This window comes from Esox lucius, chromosome 13 (assembly GCF_011004845.1).
Source record: "Esox lucius isolate fEsoLuc1 chromosome 13, fEsoLuc1.pri, whole genome shotgun sequence".
Lineage (NCBI taxonomy): Eukaryota > Metazoa > Chordata > Actinopteri > Esociformes > Esocidae > Esox > Esox lucius.
Window position 1 is genome coordinate 22,128,223 of NC_047581.1, and position 22,336 is coordinate 22,150,558.

A 22,336-nucleotide genomic window follows, 5' to 3' on the forward strand; every position below is an offset into this window, starting at 1 on the left:
ATATACCTTCATCAGACAATGTCCTCTAGCTAAGAACAATGTTGTCCATTTGTTATTGTTTTCAGACAGCAATGAGACAGCAATGAGAACCTGTTGAATGTTATTCCTAGAGGGTGGGATGTTTGGTTTTGCCAGGCGTAGTCCACCCTCATAATATTATCCCATTTTTAAATGCTGTCAGTGTATCAAAGCGTAACGATTAGCGAAGAATGAGGGGAAACGCTTATCCGCTGCCCATGTGGACCCCTGTGGCCAGTGTTGACTGGCGTTGGCAAGCTCCCAGTGCCTGTGTGCGTGTGTGTGTACGTACATCCGGGCAAACTTACAAATGACCGCTCCTCCTGTCTTTCGCCCTGTCTTTCGCCCTGTCTTTCGCCCTGTCTTTCTCCCTGTCTTTCTCCCCGTCTTTCGCCCCGTCTTTCGCCCCGTCTTTCGCCCTGTCTTTCGCCCTGTCTTTCGCCCTGTCTTTCGCCCTGTCTTTCTCCCTGTCTTTCTCCCTGTCTTTCGCCCTGTCTTTCTCCCTGTCTTTCGCCCTGTCTTTCTCTCAGGCATAATAAGTTGAAGATGAAGCAGGATCATGACATTGTGGTTTATGAGGACCTGGCAGGGGAGGTTCGGTTCTCGAAACACCTCCCTCAGCCCAACAACCTCAACACGTGAGTCATTACAAAGCTACCAGGGGCCATTTCTCATGCCCAATAAAGTACACACAGTACTGGAAGAAAAAACAAGATAAGTGCTTTGATAAATTATCGTATGTAATAAAATGTGCTTGTGTGTGTTTATGCTGTAGTCTGTTGTTGGAGCGTCTGGAGAGCTGGTTGCAGCTGATGCTGAGGTGGTCTCCCCAGGAGAGAGGCAAGACGGATCCCCAGGCCCCTTCCTCTAACTGCTTCTCTCAGCTGGAAACCATCCTGGAGCTGAAGGTTAGCCTCACCACACGCACAGACACACACACCAACACACAGACAGTCTCTGATGTACTCCCTCAGTCTACTTCTCAACACAAGTCTCCCAGTATTCTAATGGGCACAACTCTGGGTTGTAATCCAATTCATTGTTTGGTTTATTCTCTCTAGCTGGTTCACGTATTAAACATGGTGTCTGCTAAGATCCACACCTACTCCATCTCGGCGAATGAGAAAGTGGCAGATCTGCAGCAGCGAATCGCGTGTGACACCGACATTCCTCCAGCCAATCAAGAGCTACTGTTAGAGGCAGGCCTAGCTCTGGAGCCACAAGGAGAAGCGGGGCAGTGTGCCATTGACTACACTGTAATCTATGTGATTTTACCTACAGTCCAGTCAAAATGTGTTTGTATGGCATATTGGACAGAGCCAAGTTAAAATAGTGCAGGTGTAAAGGTTAATAAGAAAGGTCAGAGAATGAGATATGTCTTCACATATCGTTTGTCTGTCACTAACTCTCTTCCTGTCTCTTCTGGTTGGTCTGTCCCTTTCTGTCCCTGTCTGTATGTCTCTTCTTGTCCCTCTGACTTTTTGCTCTCGCTGTCTGTTGGTCTCTCTTTGTCCCTCTTTCTGTGTTTGTTGCTCGGTTGGTCTGTCTGTCTGTCTGTCTCTCCCTCCTTGTCCCTCTTTCTGTGTTTGTTGCTCGGTTGGTCTGTCTGTCTGTCTGTCTGTGACTCAGGAGATAGATGGGAGGAGGACAGACCTTCCTCTGGTTTTCCTGTTTGACCGTTCCTCCAGCAAGTACGAGCCCCAGTTCACTCCCCGCACAATGCCAGAGAACATACGCTTTGTCCGTGAGTACAGACAAACGCAAACTTCTGATGTGGAACATTAAGCTGACTTTGGCTAAACATTTAAAGGCTAATTAAGAAAAATAAATCCCATTCAAACAAAGGATAATATTTGTCTTGAACTTAGCTGCAAATCGGATGTTATTATATTAAAGGAATTTAATTGTGGGCCAGAGCAAATAATTATTTACATTTGACCTGATCCTAAAATTACATTATATTTCAAAATATAAATTTTACATCTTGATAACAATGGGACATGTTTTTACAAATTTTTTACCATTGGGGAGGATTTGTTGTTTTTGGGGGATGCAGGATGGTTGTGCTGTTTTTTTTATTTTTCAGGTAGAAGTTTTGACTATATATCGCTCTTTTTTTTGACAGAATGCTGATTACATCTTCTTATTTACATTATAATCACAGCAAAGGCCTTTGTTTAAAAAGTAGTAAAATGCATCTGGGTGAAAAATACCTTTCTCAGAACACAAAACTGGGAGCTGTTTTATTTGACAGAAATAAAGGTTAGAAATGGACAAAAAAGGGATGATCTAATTAACAACAAATAGACTGGTTGCTAATACGACTAAGATCGTTTCCTTGACAATTCAAAGAATGTTTAGCTTAATGGAACATGCCTATGTGTTGGTGGTTTTGCAATGCGAGGGTGTAGGACAGGGTTGTGGTTGACAAAACATCGAATGATGTCTTCGGAAAGTATGACATTTTCTTAAGTACTGATGTACATCAGTATTCTGACCCTTTGCTGTGACACACCAAGTTGAGCTCCGATGTCCCCCGGTGTCCTTCGATAATGTTTTAAATGCCTCTAGAACTTGATTAGAGTCCACCTGATGCAAATTCAATTGTTTGGACATGATGTAGAAAGGTAGACTCCTGTGAACATTGCATGTTAGAACCTGTAGACCGTTGTAAATAGCCACTAACAGAGCTCCAGAGTTTTTCTGCAGAGATAGGAGAACATACCAGGACAATAATTTCTGAAGCACTCAGTCCTTTATGGTAGAGTGGCTGGATGGAAGCTACTTCTGACATACCACCTGAAGGACTGAGAGCATGAGAAAAAAGATTCTCTGGTTTGACAAGACCAAAATTGAACTATTATGTCAAAATGCCTGAAGGGGTCTGGATACTTTCTGAAGGCACTGTATATCTCCACCAAAATGACACTTAAATAAAACTTTATCTACATGTGGTCCCATGTAAGTTAGTGGGGCATGGTGCTTACAATGTCAGTAGAGAACAGAGCACATCTCTTAGGTTCTTAAATCTTTGCATTGGCTTCCAATCAGTTACAGAATATACTTAAAGTGGTCCTTTTAGAATATAAATCACTGAGCAGTTTAGGCCCTGAATACATTTGTTATGTTTAAAGATTATAAACCGAGCAGGTCTCTTAGATCCATGAACACAGTTTAGCTAGTATAGCCCAGAGTCCAAACTAAACATGGCGAAGCTGCATTTAGCAGTTATGCTGCATACAACTGGAATAAACTACCAGAATAATTTTTAAATCCTGGTTAAAAACGCCCTTTTCACCTGCCTATGACTGAGCACTTAACCCTAACCACACTATTAGCCTTAGCTTATATACAGTGGGGAGAACAATTGCAGATTTTGCAGGTTTTCCCACTTACAAAGCATGTAGAGGTCTGTAATTGTATTCATATGTACAATTCAACTGTGAGAAGTGGAATCTAAAATCAAAAATCCAGAAAATCACATTGTATGATTTTTAAATAATTAATTTGCATTTCATTGTATGACATAAGTATTTGATCACCTACCAACCAGTAAGAATTCCGGATCTCACAGATCTGTTAGTTTTTCTTTAAGAAGCCCTCCTGTTCTCCACTCATTACCTGTATTAACTGCACCTGTTTGAACTCGTTACCTGTATAAAAGACACCTGTCCACACACTCAATCAAACAGACTCCAACCTCTCCACAATGGCCAAGACCAGAGAGCTGTGTAAGGACATCAGGGATAAAATTGTAGACCTGCACAAGGCTGGGATGGGCTACAGGACAATAAGCAAGCAGCTTGGAGAGAAGGCAACAACTGTTGGCGCAATTATTAGAAAATGGAAGAAGTTCTAGATGACGGTCAATCTCCCTTGGTCTGGGGCTCCATGCAAGATCTCACTTCGTGGGGCATCAATGATCATGAAGAAGGTGAGTGATCAGCCCAGAACTACACAGCAGGACCTGGTCAATGACCTGAAGAGAGCTGGGACCACAGTTTCAAAGAAAACCATTAGTAACACACTACGCCGTCATGGATTAAAATCCTGCAGCGCACGCAAGGTCCCCCTGCTCAAGCCAGCGCATGTCCAGTCCCGTCTGAGGTTTGCCAATGACCATCTGGATGATCCAAAGGAGGAATGGGAGAAGGTCATGTGGTCTAATGAGACAAAAATAGAGCTTTTTGGTCTAAACTCCACTCGCCCTGTTTGGAGGAAGAAGAAGGATGAGTACAGCCCCAAGAACACCATCCCAACCATGAAGCATGGAGGTGGAAACATCATTCTTTGGGGATACTTTTCTGCAAAGGGGACAGGACGACTGCACCATATTGAGGGGAGAATGGATGAGGCCATGTATCGCGAGATCTTGGCCAACAACCTCCTTCCCTCATTAAGAGCATTGAAGATGGGTCGTGGCTGGCTCTTCCAGCATGCCAACGAAACACACAGCCAGGGCAACTAAGGAGTGGCTCCGTAAGAAGCATCTCAAGGTTCTGGAGTGGCCTAGCCAGTCCCCAGACCTGAACCCAATAGAAAAGCTGACAGTCCGCATTGCTCAGCGACAGCCCCGAAACCTGAAGGATCTGGAGAAGGTCTGTATGGAGGAGTGGACCAAAATCCCTGCTGCAGTGTGTGCAAACCTTGTAAAGAACTACAGGAAATGTACGATCTCTGTAATTGCAAACAAAGGTTTCTGTACCAAATTTTAAGTTCTGCTTTTCTGTTGTATCAAATATTTATGTCATGCAAAAAAATGCAAATTAATTACTTTAAAAAATAAAACATCTGGATTTTTGTTTTAGATTCCATCAATCATAGTTGAAGAGTACCTATGATGAAAATTACAACTTCTACATGCTTTGTAGGGAAAACCTGCAAAATCGGCAGTGTATCAAATACTTGTTCTCCCGACAGTAGTTACACAGATTCCTCACAGTTTCTACTACACAATCTACCAGTTTAGTAGATGTTTTTTATTGGATTTAATTCTTTTTTTTCTTTCTTTGTAAATCCCATTGAATTGCTTCTATGTATGAATTGTGCTATGTAAATAAACAGGCTTACCGTTGTGGGGTCTCTTTCTCTGTCTCAGAGACGGACCCTAGGCACGTGTTATCCTACAGCCCACTGAGAAGGACCTGGGGCCAGGCCTGGCACACCATCCGCACCCTGAAGGAAGATTGGCAGAGGTTACAGCAGGGACAAAAAGCTGCCCTGTAAGACTCAGACCCGCCCCCCCATCCAGACTGTCAAATGTACAAAAACCAGAGGACAGATGGCTTGCCCACTGCAATAGGAGACTTGTATATGGTTTCAAAATGCTCTCTCTCTTCCTCTACCAGTATGAGTCTGCTGAGACATAACAGCTCTCTGTCGAAGCAGAAGAATGAGATGGTGTCTATGAACCAGAGGCTGACAGCTAAGCTGGAGTTTTTCAACACCAGCCTGCACATTGACATGGAAAAGTACCAGGAGCAGAGGGCTACAGGAATAGGTAGACCACATGAAAAGGATTTTCCATCCAGGGTTCACAGCTATTGTAGCATAATACTGAATTTATCTGGACTAAGTTACAGCTAGGGTGTTTATGACTGTCCCAGACTGCAGAAGAGCACGGGGGAAATGAGTGTACAGTGTGTATTTCAACTGAGCCCACTAGTACAAAACAGGTCTAATGTTTGGTGTTTGTAGCCTCTGAAAAGCTGCTGGGTGTGTGGAGGGAGATGGAGCAGACTGCAGTCAGCTGTGGCCAGGTGAGCCTGTGTGTCTGCAGGGGTGTGTGTGTGTGGGTGTGTGTGTGTGTGTGTGTGTGTGCGGGTGTGTGTCTGCAGGGGTGTGTGTTTGTTTGTGTTTGTCTCTGCAGGGGTGTGTGTGTCTGCGGGTGTGTGTGTGTGCAGGTGTGTGTGTAGGTGTGTGTGCAGGGGGGTGTGTGTGTGTGTGTGTGTGTGTGTGTGTGTGTGTGTGTGTGTGTGTCTCTGCAGGGGTGTGTGTTTGTCTGCAGGGGGGTGTGTGTGTGCGGGTTGCAGGTTTGTCCGTGACATATGTGCATGTTGCAGGCAGAGAAAGTAACTGAGCTGGAAGAGGAGATGATGCTCCTCCAGACAGACATCGTGGACCTCCAGAGACAGCCGTGGAGGAGTGGAGAGGCCCTGGACACACTGTAAGACACATCTAGACATACATCCAGCTAACCCCTTTCACCAGTGTAGCCAAGGCCTGGCTTTTATGGAACTAAATTGAACTGTTCATTTTCTTTTTTGACCACAGTGAAGGGAAGGCCATGGAATTGTTCCGCAAACTGAGGGAAAAACCCAGAGGTTGGTTAACCACTTGTGCCTCCATGTTGAATACACTCTGGGTACCTGATGTCAGCTGGAAAACCTCCGTCTTTTTCTCATCTTCCTGTCTTTGTCGTCTTTCTGTCTGTTTCTCGTCTTCCTCTGCACAGACCAGAGGTGTGGGGGGGACTGTCAGGAAGTGGTTCGTCTGGTGTTCCAGGCCATTCAGTTCTATGAGAAGAAACTCAAAGACTTCTACACACACCTCAGGTATATATGCACACAAATGCTATTCAGCACACACCTAAGGTGAGGTGACATACATACTTGCATGTTTACTCTCTCCTTTGGGGTAATGTGTGTGTGTGTGTGTGTGTTGCAGTAAGACAGTGATATGTCGGCAGCGTGTGATGGAGCTGCTACCTCGTGTAGAGGGTGTGGTTCAGACGATGGCTGAGAGTGAACAGGTGCTCATGAATCTACAGGAGAGACGACAGCGGGAACTATGGAACCTGCTCAAAGTAGCATGTGTAAGTACAAACACAGAAACAAACACACACACCCCGAAATACATAGAGAACCCCACACAGAAATACATAGAGAACCCCACACAGAAATACATAGAGAAACCCACACAGAAATACATAGAGAACCCCACACAGAAATACATAGAGAACCCCACACAGAAATACATAGAGAACCCCACACAGAGTCCTGATCAGTGTGTGTGCTTGGGTGTTCCTCAGAGTAAGGTGCGTAGCCCAGTGAGTGGTAGTCCGGTGGATGGGGGCCGTTCGTCCTCCTCTGTTCCCCCACTTCTGACCCCCCGACCCAGTCTACAGCAGCTGTGAGTACACACACACACACACACACCACCTTTACCTGCCAGTCTTTTGGTGGCTGTGGAGAACAGCTGTGGATCGATGGGAAGACGGCGGCAGACGTCCAGTGTTTCCGTGCGTAGGTGTGGTTTGAGGAGACGATCACAGAGCATCTTAAAATGGCGGGATGGCGACGCGACTGAGCCATGTTAGCTGGCGTTTTATTAAGGTGGATTCGATGCTACCGGTTCTTCAGTAGGTCACTACAGCTGCTGAGGGGGTTCTGCAGAGCCAATGGAGTGTCGGCGAGCAGTCATCAGCCTGGAACCCTGGTGAGGTCACTCGGGCTGGGGTCTGTAGTCTTGCCATCCACCTTGATGTCATTGGTGACTCCCGGCTGCTTCATTTCCCCCTGCGTAGCCGTGCACTTCCACAGAATAGCAAGACCTTGAAGAGTTCTGACAGCACACAGCCTCGCCCGACCACTACCGGGAAATTGAAAGGCTCCTAGTTCAGGTCCCCCACCACCACAACACCATTCCTTTGTGGAACTGTTGGAAGGATATTGAGAAATGTTCTGTGTGCTCAAACTTCCTCAGATTCCTGTTCAGTGTGTCAAACCCCTTGGAGTCTACGAAGGTTAAATATCTGAGTTTCTTACAGTATTTTTCCTGTTGCTGACATGTGACAAGGACCAACAGTTCCCCGGGCTTTCTGGAACCCACGGTCTGACTCATCATCTCCAGTCGCTCCCTTCCAGGTCGGCCTGTCCAGGGACACTGTTGAGTGGGCAACGCATGAGCCACCTTGTCGGTTGGGGTGAGCAGTTTGGTCCCTGTAAAGGTCTGCTCAGATGCTCAGCGGTCTGTCATAAGCCAAGGCCACTTGTTTTCTACCAGAAGGAATTTCTGAAGTCACACCATTGTGCACGCCTGTGTGTGTGTGTGGTATAAGATGAAGGTTTTTAGAGTGGCTAATCTCACGGTTGAGGAGATGGGTTCAGTTGACAAGTGCCAGGAGACCATCAGCACCTCCTCACATTTGAAGAGGATTGATGGAATTCCTGTTTGTAGGAGAACTGCCTCCAAGAGTGTCACCAGATTCCCTGCCGGATCCGCCTGGAGCCATGGGGCACAGTTACTTTGTGTTGCCAATTTAATTCTGAAGATAGACTTTCCCGGACAAGAACTTTCACCTTTTCTGCCTTGCAAAACTCCCTAGTTCATATAGCAGTATCTTGCTGTAGAAAACGTGCTTTCACATGCATTTTGCTGCTGCCTTCAGCAGTTACATCATCAATGAAGACAAGTGAGCCAGTTCCAGTGGTTTATTTCCCAGATACATTGGTATGCTGTGGATTTTGGCCAGTTCCTTTATTTTGCCACACTTTCCTTTTTCAATCACTCGGGTACATATTAATGTCTCGGTTCAGAATAGCTCTTCCCAGAACGTTGCGGCCTCTTTTAGGAACTTTTTAGCGACACTGCAAAAATTATTCCACAGAAATAAGAGGGAAGAACGGGAAAAGACATTTACGCCGGTCAATTTGGAGCGCCTTGCAACTTGTTTATGTTAATAAAGTTTACAACTTTGAGTTTGGGATAGCCAAGCCATGTGAAACAATGTTGATTTGTTCACTCTATTTTTGAAAGTAAAAAGGGTACTGTTATAGTTTTAATTATTGGTAGTATAATCACAGTCAATAAATATATATATACATTTTACGTTGGGATAACCGAGACATCTGAAACAAAGTTTGTTTTGGTCTCTGCCTGGAAGTGTTCAAGAAATACAATTTTAGGGTTAATTAACACTAATTAAGCAAAGTATTAATGTTTTGTTTTACACATTTTTGGTGAGAAATTCTACACATGCAAAATTAAGTTGGTTTGATAGTCCCGGCTGATAGTTATATTGCTGTTGTAATAAAAAAAAAGAAATGATGCATTATGAGAAACATCTAGTTTCATTCTCTGCCTTTGGAAAACACATAAAAAAACATTTTAAGTTGGAAATAATTGTTTAATTAAAGGGGGGGAGAATCCGATATCACTTAACCCGCATAGTACATGTTAGATTCTAAATCCAAACTTCTGTTATATACAGAGCTAAAACAAGAAGAGTTTTTCTGTCCCAGTAGTTTACGTGTGTGTGTGTGTGTGTGTGTGTGTTTGTGTGTGTGCGTGTGTCTCAGTGATGAGTCTCTGTTGGTAATTGAGGAGAGTAAGACTTTTGAGAATCGACTACAGAATCTGCTACAGGACACCATCCAGGAGTCTGAGAGCAACATGCAGGTACACACATCCACAAACACACATCCATATACACATACACACCCACACATCCATATACACACATCCACAAACACACATCCATACACACACCCACACACACCAGAGTTGTAAAAACATCTAATGCTCTCTGGCTGTCTTTGTCTTCCAGCTGCTGAGAGAGTGGACATGGCTGAGTGGAAGACAGGACCTCTCCTCTGATATCTCCTGACTTCCGTGGTTTTGATCAGTCGTGTTGTTATCTCTTGAATGGTCATTGGAAGGATTGGAGTTAGCATAATGTAATCCTAGACCTGAGGTCCAAAGCCATTTTGTTCTCAATGTGATGTCAACAGGAGTGACATTCTAGACCCCGTGTAGTACTCTGCTGCCACCTTGTGGTGGGGAACACTTTCTGCCACAGATTGCATTGAGCAGTTTACATAATAACGGACTGAACCAAAATGTACGTTATCCCCTTTTAAAGGGTTAGTATTGCTCAAGCTATCCCTCCTAGAAAGGTACATCTCGTTGCCATTTTTTGCCAGGTTTTTTTATATATATTTTTATAAACTAATTTCTGCTTCAAAAATAGCTTTCAAATAGTAATAGTATTCATATGATTACCTATGCAACTGACCTTTACTGGATTTTACCAAGAGGTTGAAGTGTAAAATGTCTCAAAACAACAGGGGTCTGAGAAAAGGGTAATATTTTGGTTATCTTTTTGTTGCGCAGAAATGGCAACTAAGTACATGAAAGGAGAGAAGATACAGCGGCCTTCTTACATTAATGGTTCCCCCTTTCCGATAGAAATCACTTGATGTGTGAAATAGTGTAAATAAACTTGCTAGTAGCAAAATCAATCCGTCAGAGACATTTTGCTCAATTACAAAGAATATTTTTCCCTCCTCTGAAAAATAAATACACCATGGTTCATTTTAGACAATACACAGCAAGTAAATACTGAAGAAGAAATGGTAATATTTTACATTCAATTGATTGCCTAAAGTACCATCAAAATGCCTAGCTTGACTATCTGTCTAATTTATGTATTTTGTTTTTGTGCACTATTATAATACAGTTTGATGTATTTTATTTTTTTAGATTGGACAAAGTATGTCTCTCTTGCATTATGCAGTTGTTACATTTATTGATTTCTACCCCCTTTGCTAATGAGGGTGTCCATTCACATGCCCATCAGCCAGTATTCTGTACCCTGGTGTATTGGAGAAATCCAGGTTTGAATGGGGGGAAATGGATGCTGACCACTATGTAATTATTAAAGACGGCAGTATTGCTGTCTTTAAGACAATGGCTCAGTCAGATCTAAAACTAGTAATCCAAATGGCTGTCCTCCTGATTGCACTTAGTAAGGGTTGGTCTAGATTCCTAATGTTTCCTAATCTTTCAAATGTTTTATTTCATGCTGCCACAAAATATTGTCTGAACAAAGAATTAGCTGTCACTTATATTCAGCTGCTATATACTGTATAAACGCATTTTAAGGTAGGTTTGGGAGTTTATATTTGTCTTTAACTGGACATTTTCTGGATCTCTATGTACAGTATGTAATTACAGCCAATGTAGGATGTCTGTATATTAGGATTGTTACTGTTTTTAAATAATTGATTTTGCAACATTTGTCGGCGCTGTAATACAAAAAATGTTGTAACATCAATTATGGGTTGATTTTGCTGTATTTTACTTACAAATCAGAGAAATACAACTGCTTCACAGATTTTAACATACTGTACTGGTGACAGAACATTCACACCATGACTGTTACATTTGAAGGCAGTGTTTGAACAGGTAAAGTGTTTGACATTCTTTATTCCATTAATTCCTTTTGAGGTTTCAGCTAGGGAAAACTTTCCCTCTGCGAAGCACAGACACAAAATGACAAGACAAAAACAGAAACCTAAAGAACAGGTAACGGTGCCTCTATACCATCTCAAAACTCAGAAACAAAAGATCGTTCAAATTGAGAAATGTGCTGGGGTATTAGTTTGGCAGTTAACGGTACGTACACAGAATGGAAAAGGTCATAATTACATTGCTTTATGTTCTGGATTGGGAATATAATTGAGAATTCACTGTGGAAATTCACTCTGTGAATCTTACCATTGTCATGGTAAAATGTACTTTCTTTGATTTAGAAACTGATAATGAATTAGTCAAATTTTTTATAAAGTTCTAAGATGTCCATTTCATTGCAGCATGCTCTTGTCAATATCTCCCAATACCTTGTCCCTTGTCTGGGACAAGTTATTGGCTTTAATAAAAATGTATGTACCACAAATATACAAAGAATGTAAACTGTCAATCAACATTTTCTGTTTGCCAGTCAAAAGTGGATTAAAGCATGGTCACAGTTAGTGAAATGATACCACAGTCAACCCATACTAAAAAGGTGCTTTAAATGTAATCCCACACAGGGGAAAAAAAAAGTCTGCTTATGGGGAGGAAATTGAAAAATCGCTTGATGTACATATTTTGCATGTCACACCACTTGACAGCCCTGTGTGAAGTATTACACTGTGAAACAGGGTGTCATTGGAGACCCACTGACAGTTCGCTCCAGTGCCACGGTCTGACAGATTTTATCTAGTGGTATTGTTAAGGAGATGAAACATGGGAACCTAAAAACAACCAAAATAGAACTCTGTTCTCCACAGTCTGTCCCTTTGAATATAGAACGGAGGGTGCTAAGGACTGCAGGGTTAAGGCCAAAACACGTGTGTGTGTGTGTGTGTCAAGGTGTCATTGAGGTCTTGTCAGATCCAGGCTCTTCCTGCTCTTCTCCCATCCCTCCCTTTCCTTCAGCCTTATGCCTCCAGCTCAAAGCCCATGCCAACCTTGTGACCACCAGCATTGAAGTTCTTTCCATCAATCAGAGCTGAAAGAGTCAGCTTCACTCCTATGGACAGAGAGGACATAGACACCAGCCTTAACACACAGTACAACTGCTCCTTCATACAGACATCTATTTATATAGAGAGTCAGTGAACACTTAAGTATACCTGCTAGTTAACACTAACAGCCAAACCGCAAATCCTGTGGCTTCAACTCAATGCGTAAAGCATGCAGACATGGTCAGGGTTTAGTTAGTACAACCAAACATGAGAATGGGAAGACGCAATCTAAGCGATCCAATCGATCTTAATCCAATGCAGAACCTTTGAGGTGACGTGGAACGGGAGATTCACAGCACACATATGTGGTTGGAAAAACCATAGGAACCACATGATGCTATAGAGTCAGCATGGACCAGAATCCCTGAGGAATGTTTCCATCACCGTGTTGAATCCACGCCGTGAAGAATTCAGGCTATTCTGGACATAAAAGGAGGTCCTACCTGATACTAGGTAGATGTACGTAATGATCTGGCCACAGAGTTCCTTTCAAATATAGAGTTATTTTTGCCCAGATCCTTAAATTCCCTGTTTGTGTAGATGTAGACAGATGTAGCTAGGTATCTGGTAAAAGGGAGTTTCATTTACCTGGCCGGAGAGCCTGCGTGTAGCCGACTCCAATCAGACTGGCGTTGTTGACTTTGGCCTACAGGGGGAGACATAGAGGAGGACATGAGGCGTATTTGGACGGTTGTGTTATCCTGGTCTTGGCGATATGGACAGATATGTGTTCTCTGTTCTAGTGGGTATGTGTGATTGGGATACTCACAGACAGGGAAGCATCTTTGTCCAGCTGGTATTTGGCTCCAATGCCAAAGCGTGTGTTGTTGCTGCCGGCCGTCCAGGCCAGGTTGATGGCTGTCTCAAGGTGGCAGTTCACCTTTTGGTAAATGGAGCCACCAAACTCTGTACCATCATTACTGAAAAGATTTTTAAAAACACTGGTGACTTATTCAGTAGGGAGCTACTGAGATTCTGAATTCACTTCTGGTGGATCAGGACTGGCCCCATGGTAAATGTAACACTGACATTAGATTTGTGTAAAATGCATGAGGAAAGGTAAACAGTGCAAACACAAAGGAACCGGTGCTGTTCTGTGGTTTGGGTTAGGTAAACAGTGCTATAATACTCACACGTTGGTGTGGAGCTGGAAGTCCCCAGCCTTGTATCCCAGGGCGAAGTTGTTCTGGGTAAGTTTGGACTTGGCTGTGTCAAAGGCCATCTGGTACCCAGCCAGCCAGCCCTCATAGCCCAGTACGGCAGCAGCATGGACACTGGGACCGGCCATGTCAAAGTCCAGGTCACAGCCCAGGTTCATGAAGTCCCGTTTGTAGCCAGTCTTCAGCTTGGCACTCTTCTTACTGCAGACAGAGAGGGGGGGAACAGCAGGACCAGAGAGAGGGCGTCAGGCTTCACATGACATTATGGGCCTTGTAACCACAGTGACTACTATTGCTGTCACTGGTGCTGTGTTCATGTCTACGTTTAAATGGCAATGAATCAGCCAGTTGTCAGCCTACCCGGTGTTGGGCACAAACGACGTGTCCAGAGCCAACTTCAAGCCCTTAGCCAGCTATAAACATACAGGACAGAGGGCCAGGAGCTCTGTCATTACATATCGAAGAATCAAAACACTAAGAATTATGTCATAGAAATGATCTCAAAACACTTTTTCTTTAATAACACAATATCAAGTGATGTCTGGAGCTGGTTTAGTAGGCTGTTAGGTGAACTGGTTTTGGGCTGATCTGGTTACACACTGACCTGGTCCTCCATGGAGACCTCGGTGGTCAGGGTGTTGTCTGTGTTCCACTTCTGGTTGATGCTCAGCCCCAGCTCCTTCACCTTGTACTTGGTCTCCAGGTTACCTGATGCCTTCCCTGTGTCTGTGTTACTGGACCCTGAGGTCGCGAACTCCTGAAAAAGGGAAAGGGAAGGGTGGCAGGGAGGAGGGAAGTTGCTGGTTAGTAGCCGATAACTAAAAGAGAATTGCAGAGGAATCCGCAGCAAGAGAGAGCAAATGGAAGAGAAGAGAAACAGGTTTTATATGAGAGTATTCTGTTAAAGGAGAATTTCACTTTTCTTTTTCATTTAACGGTAGATGCCTCTACACCCTGAAAGACGTATATGGGCCCGGATAAACTGTAATCCATCGCTCTGTTTCCTTTAAAAGCCATTACCAGCCAGGCCCGGCCGCAGGATGACGGGACTGAGGGGGCATTTCTTATAAATGAGGGGGCATATCTAATTCATAAACCATTTGTTCATGGGGAAACAAAACTGGGGAGGCACAGATTCTATCTGGAGGGCAATGCCCTCCTTTGTCGTCGTCGTCCCCCTCCACGTGCTCAAAATCCACTAAAATAAACTGCACATTTTGATTGGACGCTAACTAAAGGTGATTTAATACGGCCAAACTAAACATAACATAAACACGCTCATATGCCCCATTATATCCACATATATCAAGAGCACAAGTTGGCTATTCAAAGTTGGAATTGCTGTTTAAATTAACTGGAAAACAGTTTCTCTCGGAAGACAAACACATTCACAGAGATGAATCATCTAACATCAAGTAAAAAGAAAGTCAAATTCTCATTTAAGGGGAGCTTAGCACACGGATGAAATAGAGGGTTATAAGTAAAAGCGAGGAATTAACAGATAAGCAACCTAAGCTCATCCCCACCAAGCAATTCCTCCCAGGATTGCATGACTGATTATTAAGAGTAGCTACCATTTTGAGTAGTAGTATCTAAATACCTGCCTCAGCAGTCAACAACACTGTGTTCGGGCTGTTGTTCAAACCAGCACACATTACTGAATTAATGAAGTCATCCTTGAGCAGTTCAATCAGGTGTGTCTGTGCTGGACTAGAAAAAAGCCAGTGTTGGTAACCACTAAATCAGTTACCAAGGGAATGCATCTTGGGAGAGGTGAGTGGATGAATGGGACTAGAAGGAGGCTGAGGGAAGTCCACAGGTCAAGCCAGTCATCTGGTAACTGGCAGACCAGTAACATACGGACCAGTAACTGGCAGACCAGTAACATACGGACCAGTAACTGGCAGACCAGTAACATACGGACCAGTAACTGGCAGACCAGTAACATACGGACCAGTAACTGGCAGACCAGTAACATACCGACCAGTAACTGACAGACCAGTAAGCAATAAACCACTAAACTGTCCAGTTCGACCAGTCAAAAGGTGTGTGTGTCTGGGGATACCAGTTAATGTCATTATGACCTTAGCAGCCATTGAGGGGGGTGGCAGCTGGGAGACAGCTGCAGGAAAGGCTGCAAGTAGGAAAAGACAGCTTCACTCAAATACACACACACACAGCTACAACCTAACCATCTGACAAATACACACACACAGCTACAACCTTACCATCTGACAAATACACACACACACACAGCTACAACCTTACCATCTGACAAATACACACACACACACAGCTACAACCTTACCATCTGACAAATACACACACACACACACAGCTACAACCTTACCATCTGACAAATACACACACACACACACAGCTACAACCTTACCATCTGACAAATACACACACACACACACACACAGCTTCAACTTTACCATCTGACAAATACACACAGACACACACACACACACACACACACACACACACACCCACAGCTACAACCTTACCATCTGACAAATACACACACACAGCTACAACCTTACCGTCTGAAAAATACACACACACACACAGCTACAACCTTACCATCTGACAATGAAGTCCAGAGTGGAAGCATAATAAATGCAGAGAGAGAGAGGCAATACAGTTAGGTCAAAACTATACAGAAATTCACATTGTAGTGGGGTCCTATATATGACAGCAGAAAATGCACTGTTTCAGGGAGCAGCAATGCTATGAACGGTATCCATTTTAAACATTGAGGGACATTATTGTCAGACAGTGATGCGCCGAGCTATATGAGGGATAGACAGCCTGCGCGCACACACACACGCGCACACACACACATTTTGCCAGCAGACAGTGAGTCAGTCATTTGACTTGCCCTCAGACTAGGGTCTAGACATGTAGCTTGTATGGCTGGACTAATACATGCATAGATATTTCCTGTGATAAATTATATGAAAAACTGAAATAGTGGGCGGCCAGTAACTAAAAGTAGCAGGCTGTAACCCACAAGTTAACAGCGTTAAGAAAAATACAGTACGTAACGCTAACTACTCTGGAGAGCAACTTCCACTAAATTGTAAAATATTAAACATAGTTTTTTTTTTTATTCTAACTAGCTTAGCATAAAGTCATTGGCTCATTGTGCTAACACAAGTTAGCAATCGTGTAAATGTTAGATAGCATATTTCTTCAAAACTCCAGACCAATACTGTAAATACAGGAGGAGAAATAATATACTTATTTGTTACATAAAACTCTAGACAAAAGGAGGGTCCACAAACTTTTCATTAAATCTTCTGAATTACAAACATTAACTCCTAGCTGACTTGTGAGTCAAGGCGCCAACATCTAAAAATGTGATTTGTCGACACACTTTGCTTGATTAACCAGAACAGTCTGTTTTCACAAGTTCATTGTTTTAGTCGGGCTACGAGCTAACAGAGTACTTTTGTAGCCTGATATTACTGTTAATTAATATATTAACTCTTGTTAACATGAAGAAGATGTGTACATGTTATTAGAAATAAAACAAGGAATTTAACAAATGAGAAAGTAAATGTGTGTGTGTGTGTGTGTGTGTGAGACATAGAGAAACAGTTGTACTTACTACTCCGCTCTGGGCCTTTGTCTTAAGGTCTAGTTTCACAATACCAAAGCCTGGATGGGAAAAAGAGAGTGAGGAAGAAGAAAGATAGGAACCGACCATATAAGGGCTGGAGATTATTCTCAGTAGCCCTTTATTATTGTAACCACTATTTATATGATGATTTTACTGAGGATCGTTCGAACTTCAAGCGTTGTAGTTGTTAAACAACAACAATTCAACTAATGGTCATAAATTAGCAGAAGCCCCCTCCCCTCATCTCTCTGGGTCATAAATCAAAGGCTAGACCTCACAGTCCTTGATATACAGTTGAGCAGAAGTAACATTGCTGGTAATATACAAGTCTTTATCCTTTCAAAATGTTTGTATGTGTATGTTTTACTTTTCAGAATTTATGAATGTTTATGTCACTTTTTAAGATTATTTTTGAAGATATTATTAATAATATATTTAACAAAATGTTTTCCATGCCAATAAAGTCCTGTTTAATTAGCGGGTGATTTGACAACTTACCATAGCCCTTGCTAAAGATGTCTTTGGCGGCTTTTCCCAGGTCCGAGTATGCAGGAGGAACAGCCATGGTGACTGTAGATAAAAAGAGACAGGTTAGGTTGTATCCTTCCCTTTTATATCTCAAGGGAGGCTAAAAGTTCATCAAGTAGAGCGCGTACTCCGGCACACAAACAGACATCACACCACTTCTCTATGCAGAAACACAGAACACAGCTCTATTTTAATGACATGGTACTGATCTGAAACAAACACATGCAGCATGTAGGCCTACATACAATATCCACACAGCATTTATCTAAGCTACACCCCATACACCACACTCTGCTCTAGGAATGTTTTCACACAAGCAAACACAGAAGATCTACCAGCCCATCTAACACTTAACCCTTGGTATGTCCCACCTAATCCTTGCTATATTGTTAATAATATCCACTCTACAGTAGCATGCTAGTCTATTCAGTATGTAAATACACCATGTCATACTAAAGTAACCAATATCCACAGTTCTGTTGACACTTTGAGCAAACGTTTGGGAATCTTATTCACCTTTATTAAGGTATGCTTGGTAATGAAAATATATTTACACACACTGAGCTTTCACACCAACCCTGTCCCATCAGGGTTGGTGTGAAACTCATGTACTCATGGAGTTCCCTTGTGTTTTGAACACTGCCAAACCAGGTAGCCCCTGACCACATGAGCACCATATTAAGCACAGTATGAATGAGGTCATGATAACATTAAAGGAATATTTTGCCCTTGTTTGGTTTTAGGATGAACTGAAAGAAAGTGACCATTGTTAGTAGCTAGCTGCCTGTGAATAACACTGTTAGCGTGAACTGGAAGATGTACGCCGAGGCAAACACTGTATACAACACAGCACTCACTCTTGCTGTGCTAATGACCTACAATGAGACTAAACCAGAGTTCTGTTGGTCAGCAACTATTCCCTGGTGAACACAACTGCACTTTGTTAGCAGTTATAACGTCACCAGTGTCCTGTTGTCTCTGTAAGGATAAAGGACAGCTGTATGTGTTCCTTTCCCTACATGTGGGGATAATACGTCCGATTTACGTTCAGGGGTTAAGGAAAAGAGGGAATCATTATTCTGGTCCCCACAAGGATGGAAAACAATCCCTGATGACACTTACGTCTCCCTCCCTCACCTCTCATTCTCCTCCACCTCCCACTCTCTCCCCCCTTTCTATGTCCTTCAAGGGCGTATGTTCGTATTGCATATTCGGGGTCAGGGTCAATGGATTCCAGGATTTTTACTCTTTTCTGCGGGGCCAAATTGCCACGTCTGTGAAATGGGGGAAGTCATAACCCCCTTGTTCCCACCAAATCTACGCCTGTGTTGTCTCTCCCACACTTCTCTTTCTCTCGCACTTCCCACTTTTGCCCCCATCACATCCCTCACTCACTCTTTTGGCAACATGGCACACAGGGAGCTCCTTTGCTCTGACTGTTCTTTGCTGCTGGACTCCCCTTGTCATCCTTCCTCTCCATGCTCAACTTCTCTCCTCCTTTGTGGGACATACCTCTTCAGATGTGGGGAGAGTACAAGAACAAACACAACACTTTCAGCAATCTCTGACTCTGTAAGAAAAACATGGACCTGCTTCAGCGTTGCCCATCTGTCCATAGCGTACCTGTTAAGAATGGATTACACTATATGGCCATTACAGTCCTCACACCACAGTAACTCCAATACTGTAAGAGTGTCATTAACTGTCCTCAACCTTGATAAAGCAGTACTCTATGACCCATATGACTGTTGGTCAATTAAAGCCAAGGTCTGTTTAGGAGACAAACACAAGCCCACTGACAGGAGCATAGTGATACCAACTAACACACACCGCTGCAGTGCCCAGTCATTTGGGGACAGAGAGCGCTGAGGGGTAGAATATATTTCCATGATGGTTACCCTGATGCCACAAGGAGTCTAGAACACGCACACACAAATGTGCACGCATGCACGCATGTACCTTGCACTCACCCACACCCAGGAATTCATAGCACACACACACACATTCACACACTCATATCCTGCCCTCCGCGTCTCTGTCAGTGGTGTTGCCTAGGTTCAGAGTCATCCTGACAGTCACCCGGCTGATGCAAGGGAGAATTCTACAGACCCAGCACGGTGTGGAATCACACACACACACACACACACACACACAGCCCCCTTTCTTCCCTCCCTCCTTGCTCAGTCCCTTCTCCCCTCAACCCCTGTTCTATAAATAACAGGCACAGAATTCTAAACCTCAGATAACCACACCATTTAAAATGGCTTCTACGCCTCTAACCTCTCTCACACACATACCATACTCTGCCTTGTCTTTCTGTCCCCAATCTCTCTCCTCTGACCCCATCACTAACCCATACCCTAAAGAGATTTCTCAAACCGTCGCTTAGCTCTAGGGGTCACAAGGACATAAAATCATCTACACACAGGGCAGGAAAACAGCTGCACACAAAGACAGCAACATGGCTGCCACAAATGACCGGATCAACATGACACATTCAGGGGGAACCTGGAAATGCAGTAACAAAATTCACCATTGTAGTCCTGGGTCTTCATGCCATTCAAACAAAAAAAAAGAAACAGTTGTTTGGGAAATTAGTAGGCTGCAAGAGTAATCATGCAAACACAAAGACATTGGGTTAGTAGAGACAGGAACATCTTAAAAGGTATCATTATATGGTTTGTTACACAGTTTTAAGCCATTATTCCTTGAGGTATTTTCAATTAAATCTTTAACCAAATTTGTAAGCTAATAATGTTTAGAAGTGAATACAATGACCTTCATATGAGGTGAAGGTCAGCAGGAGAAGGTGTGTTTGTGATATAAGGTTGAGGGCAGTTAAGTTACGCCTAGAAAATGTACAGCCTGAATGTATAGGTTAGGCCTAACTATGGTGACCACAGCCTGGCTTACTCACCAGTAGACCTACATTCCTGTAGCCAATATAATCACTTTGGGGTCATTTTCATATAAGGGTTATTATACTGTCCTTATTCACTGAGCGAAACAGTCTACACTATATTGAGACTCAAGGAACCTGACCAGTGATTAACAGAATTATTTCAACCACGTGAGACCAAGAAAAATACAGAAATGCGTTGCAGGATCAAAAATATTTTTTTTAGGGGGAAAAAACAATAATCAAGGCTTGGGTCATTCTTTGTTGTCCATAGTCGCAGTAGGATTTCAGAACTTCGGACAGCGGCAAAAGGTAGAAGAACAAAACACCTCTTCACGGTTCCTTCAAATTCCCTATCGTTTTTTTACGTTCGTTCCAGTTGGTGAGACTGGACATGAATGAGCGTAGTAGATGGTCATGTGGTTCTAAAAATCGAAAGTGGCTTATTTATTTGCAGCATGTTACATCAGAACCGTCCTGCGTAATGAGCACTGCCCCAACACGATGATAAACCTAACTCTTGTTTCTAGTGCATAAGCCATGCTGTTCATGGAGGTTCAAACGACACCTTATAATTTATGGGTAGACATACTGTTCTTTTGAATAAACAGATTGTTAGCCTTGACCTCCATTGCTCATTATTGAATGAATTGCTCTGTTTGAAAAATACACAGAATATACAAAATATATAAATGTAATTGAAATCTCAAATTGCGAGACTGTAAGAGACTGGAAAGACGCATTAAATATCGTGTAATGCTCAATCAAACGTTAATAATCAAATATAGCCTATAATAAAGCCTCGTAATTTGGCTACACCATGTTTTCGAATAAATCGTGAGTATCCATGAAACGCTGAGATGTGCTTGAAGTGCAAGCAGTTTCATGTCAGACAGGCCTGTAATGTCCTGACAGTCCTGTCCTACCCCGTAGCCAACCACACTACTCCGGCTTCCACGATTTACGCGTGGGACATTTAAACAACAATTACTCAAAATATACTTTCAGTATCAGTTCAGTCGACAGGTTTTTCGGCCAGCATTTTTCAGAATAAAATATCAATCATGGTGTCATAGATTCCCTACCTTATTGTCTGACGATTCGCAGCGGTTCAGGACGTTCTGTGTTAAACGAAACAGTAGGGCGAAGTGAAGGAGAAAGCATTGAGGGATGGACTGAGCATGCGCAATCATTCTGACACAGTGGGCGGGGTTGTGGTGTAATTGTCATTGAGGAAAGAGAAAGGGAGCCTAAAGCTCGAAATTGCAGTAATCTACACAGTGGTTCCCAACCAGGGGTACTAGGACCCCTGGGGGTACTTGGCCTCTCCACAGGGGGTACTTGAAAACACTCATGACACCATAGACTTACTAGTGAAATTAACATGAGGGGGTACTTCAGGGGTACTGAAAGCATTGCAAAAACATTTTGGGGGTACAGTAACTGAAAAAGGTTGGGAGACACTGATCTACTAGGTGCTCTCGCTCCTACCTAGAGCAACCTTATACTAGTGAGTATATTTTCTTAAATAACCGTTATAATGTAACGTCACAAGAACAGAAATCACATATTTTTCTAAAATAACAATGTAATCTACATTTAAATCATGGAATATTACTTTCCATTCCATCCAAAAAATACACCATGTGACCTTAAAAACAAATTCCTTCCACTATTAAATGTATTCAATAAATGGATACATTCTCTTGATAATTATCCCATTAATCTCGGTAATATAAATGTGTATGTACAAGGGGCACTGCTGTGGAACGTCACAGCTCTTTGGATCACTGGCCTCACTCTCGGGGGTGCA

General features: G+C 43.0%; 2 protein-coding genes across 6 annotated transcripts in view; one reads left to right on the plus strand and one right to left on the minus strand.

Annotated features, from left to right (window-relative positions):
* ikbkb (inhibitor of nuclear factor kappa B kinase subunit beta) overlaps positions 1–11,286 on the plus strand; it is a 23,618-nt gene extending 12,332 nt beyond the window's left edge. For all 3 annotated transcript variants that reach the window (XM_010876496.3, XM_020052655.2, XM_010876497.5), the window contains exons 9-22: positions 549–656; positions 794–926; positions 1,080–1,274; positions 1,648–1,762; positions 5,117–5,240; positions 5,367–5,518; positions 5,716–5,777; positions 6,081–6,184; positions 6,292–6,341; positions 6,473–6,572; positions 6,685–6,832; positions 7,049–7,149; positions 9,318–9,417; positions 9,566–11,286. In XM_010876496.3, coding sequence (XP_010874798.1) covers positions 549–656; positions 794–926; positions 1,080–1,274; positions 1,648–1,762; positions 5,117–5,240; positions 5,367–5,518; positions 5,716–5,777; positions 6,081–6,184; positions 6,292–6,341; positions 6,473–6,572; positions 6,685–6,832; positions 7,049–7,149; positions 9,318–9,417; positions 9,566–9,625 — 1,552 coding nt within the window. In that variant the 3' untranslated portion in view covers positions 9,626–11,286. The remainder of the gene's footprint in view (positions 1–548; positions 657–793; positions 927–1,079; positions 1,275–1,647; positions 1,763–5,116; positions 5,241–5,366; positions 5,519–5,715; positions 5,778–6,080; positions 6,185–6,291; positions 6,342–6,472; positions 6,573–6,684; positions 6,833–7,048; positions 7,150–9,317; positions 9,418–9,565) is intronic.
* Positions 11,207–21,704, minus strand: vdac3 (voltage-dependent anion channel 3). 3 transcript variants are annotated; one of them, XM_010876498.3, is made up of 11 exons: positions 21,609–21,704; positions 19,020–19,138; positions 17,595–17,666; positions 17,085–17,134; positions 16,055–16,057; positions 14,073–14,225; positions 13,829–13,881; positions 13,442–13,669; positions 13,078–13,228; positions 12,897–12,954; positions 11,207–12,313 (listed from the first exon to the last, which is right to left on the minus strand). In XM_010876498.3, the coding sequence occupies exons 2-11, from the start codon at positions 19,132–19,134 to the stop codon at positions 12,222–12,224; spliced, it is 975 nt and encodes a 324-aa protein (XP_010874800.1). In that variant the 5' UTR covers positions 19,135–19,138; positions 21,609–21,704; the 3' UTR covers positions 11,207–12,221. The 3 variants fall into 3 exon arrangements, with proteins under 3 accessions (XP_010874800.1, XP_010874802.1, XP_010874803.1); XM_010876500.3 differs by lacking the exon at positions 16,055–16,057; XM_010876501.3 differs by lacking the exon at positions 19,020–19,138 and having other exon boundaries at positions 21,609–21,697.
* Between the last annotated feature and the right edge of the window lie 632 nt (positions 21,705–22,336).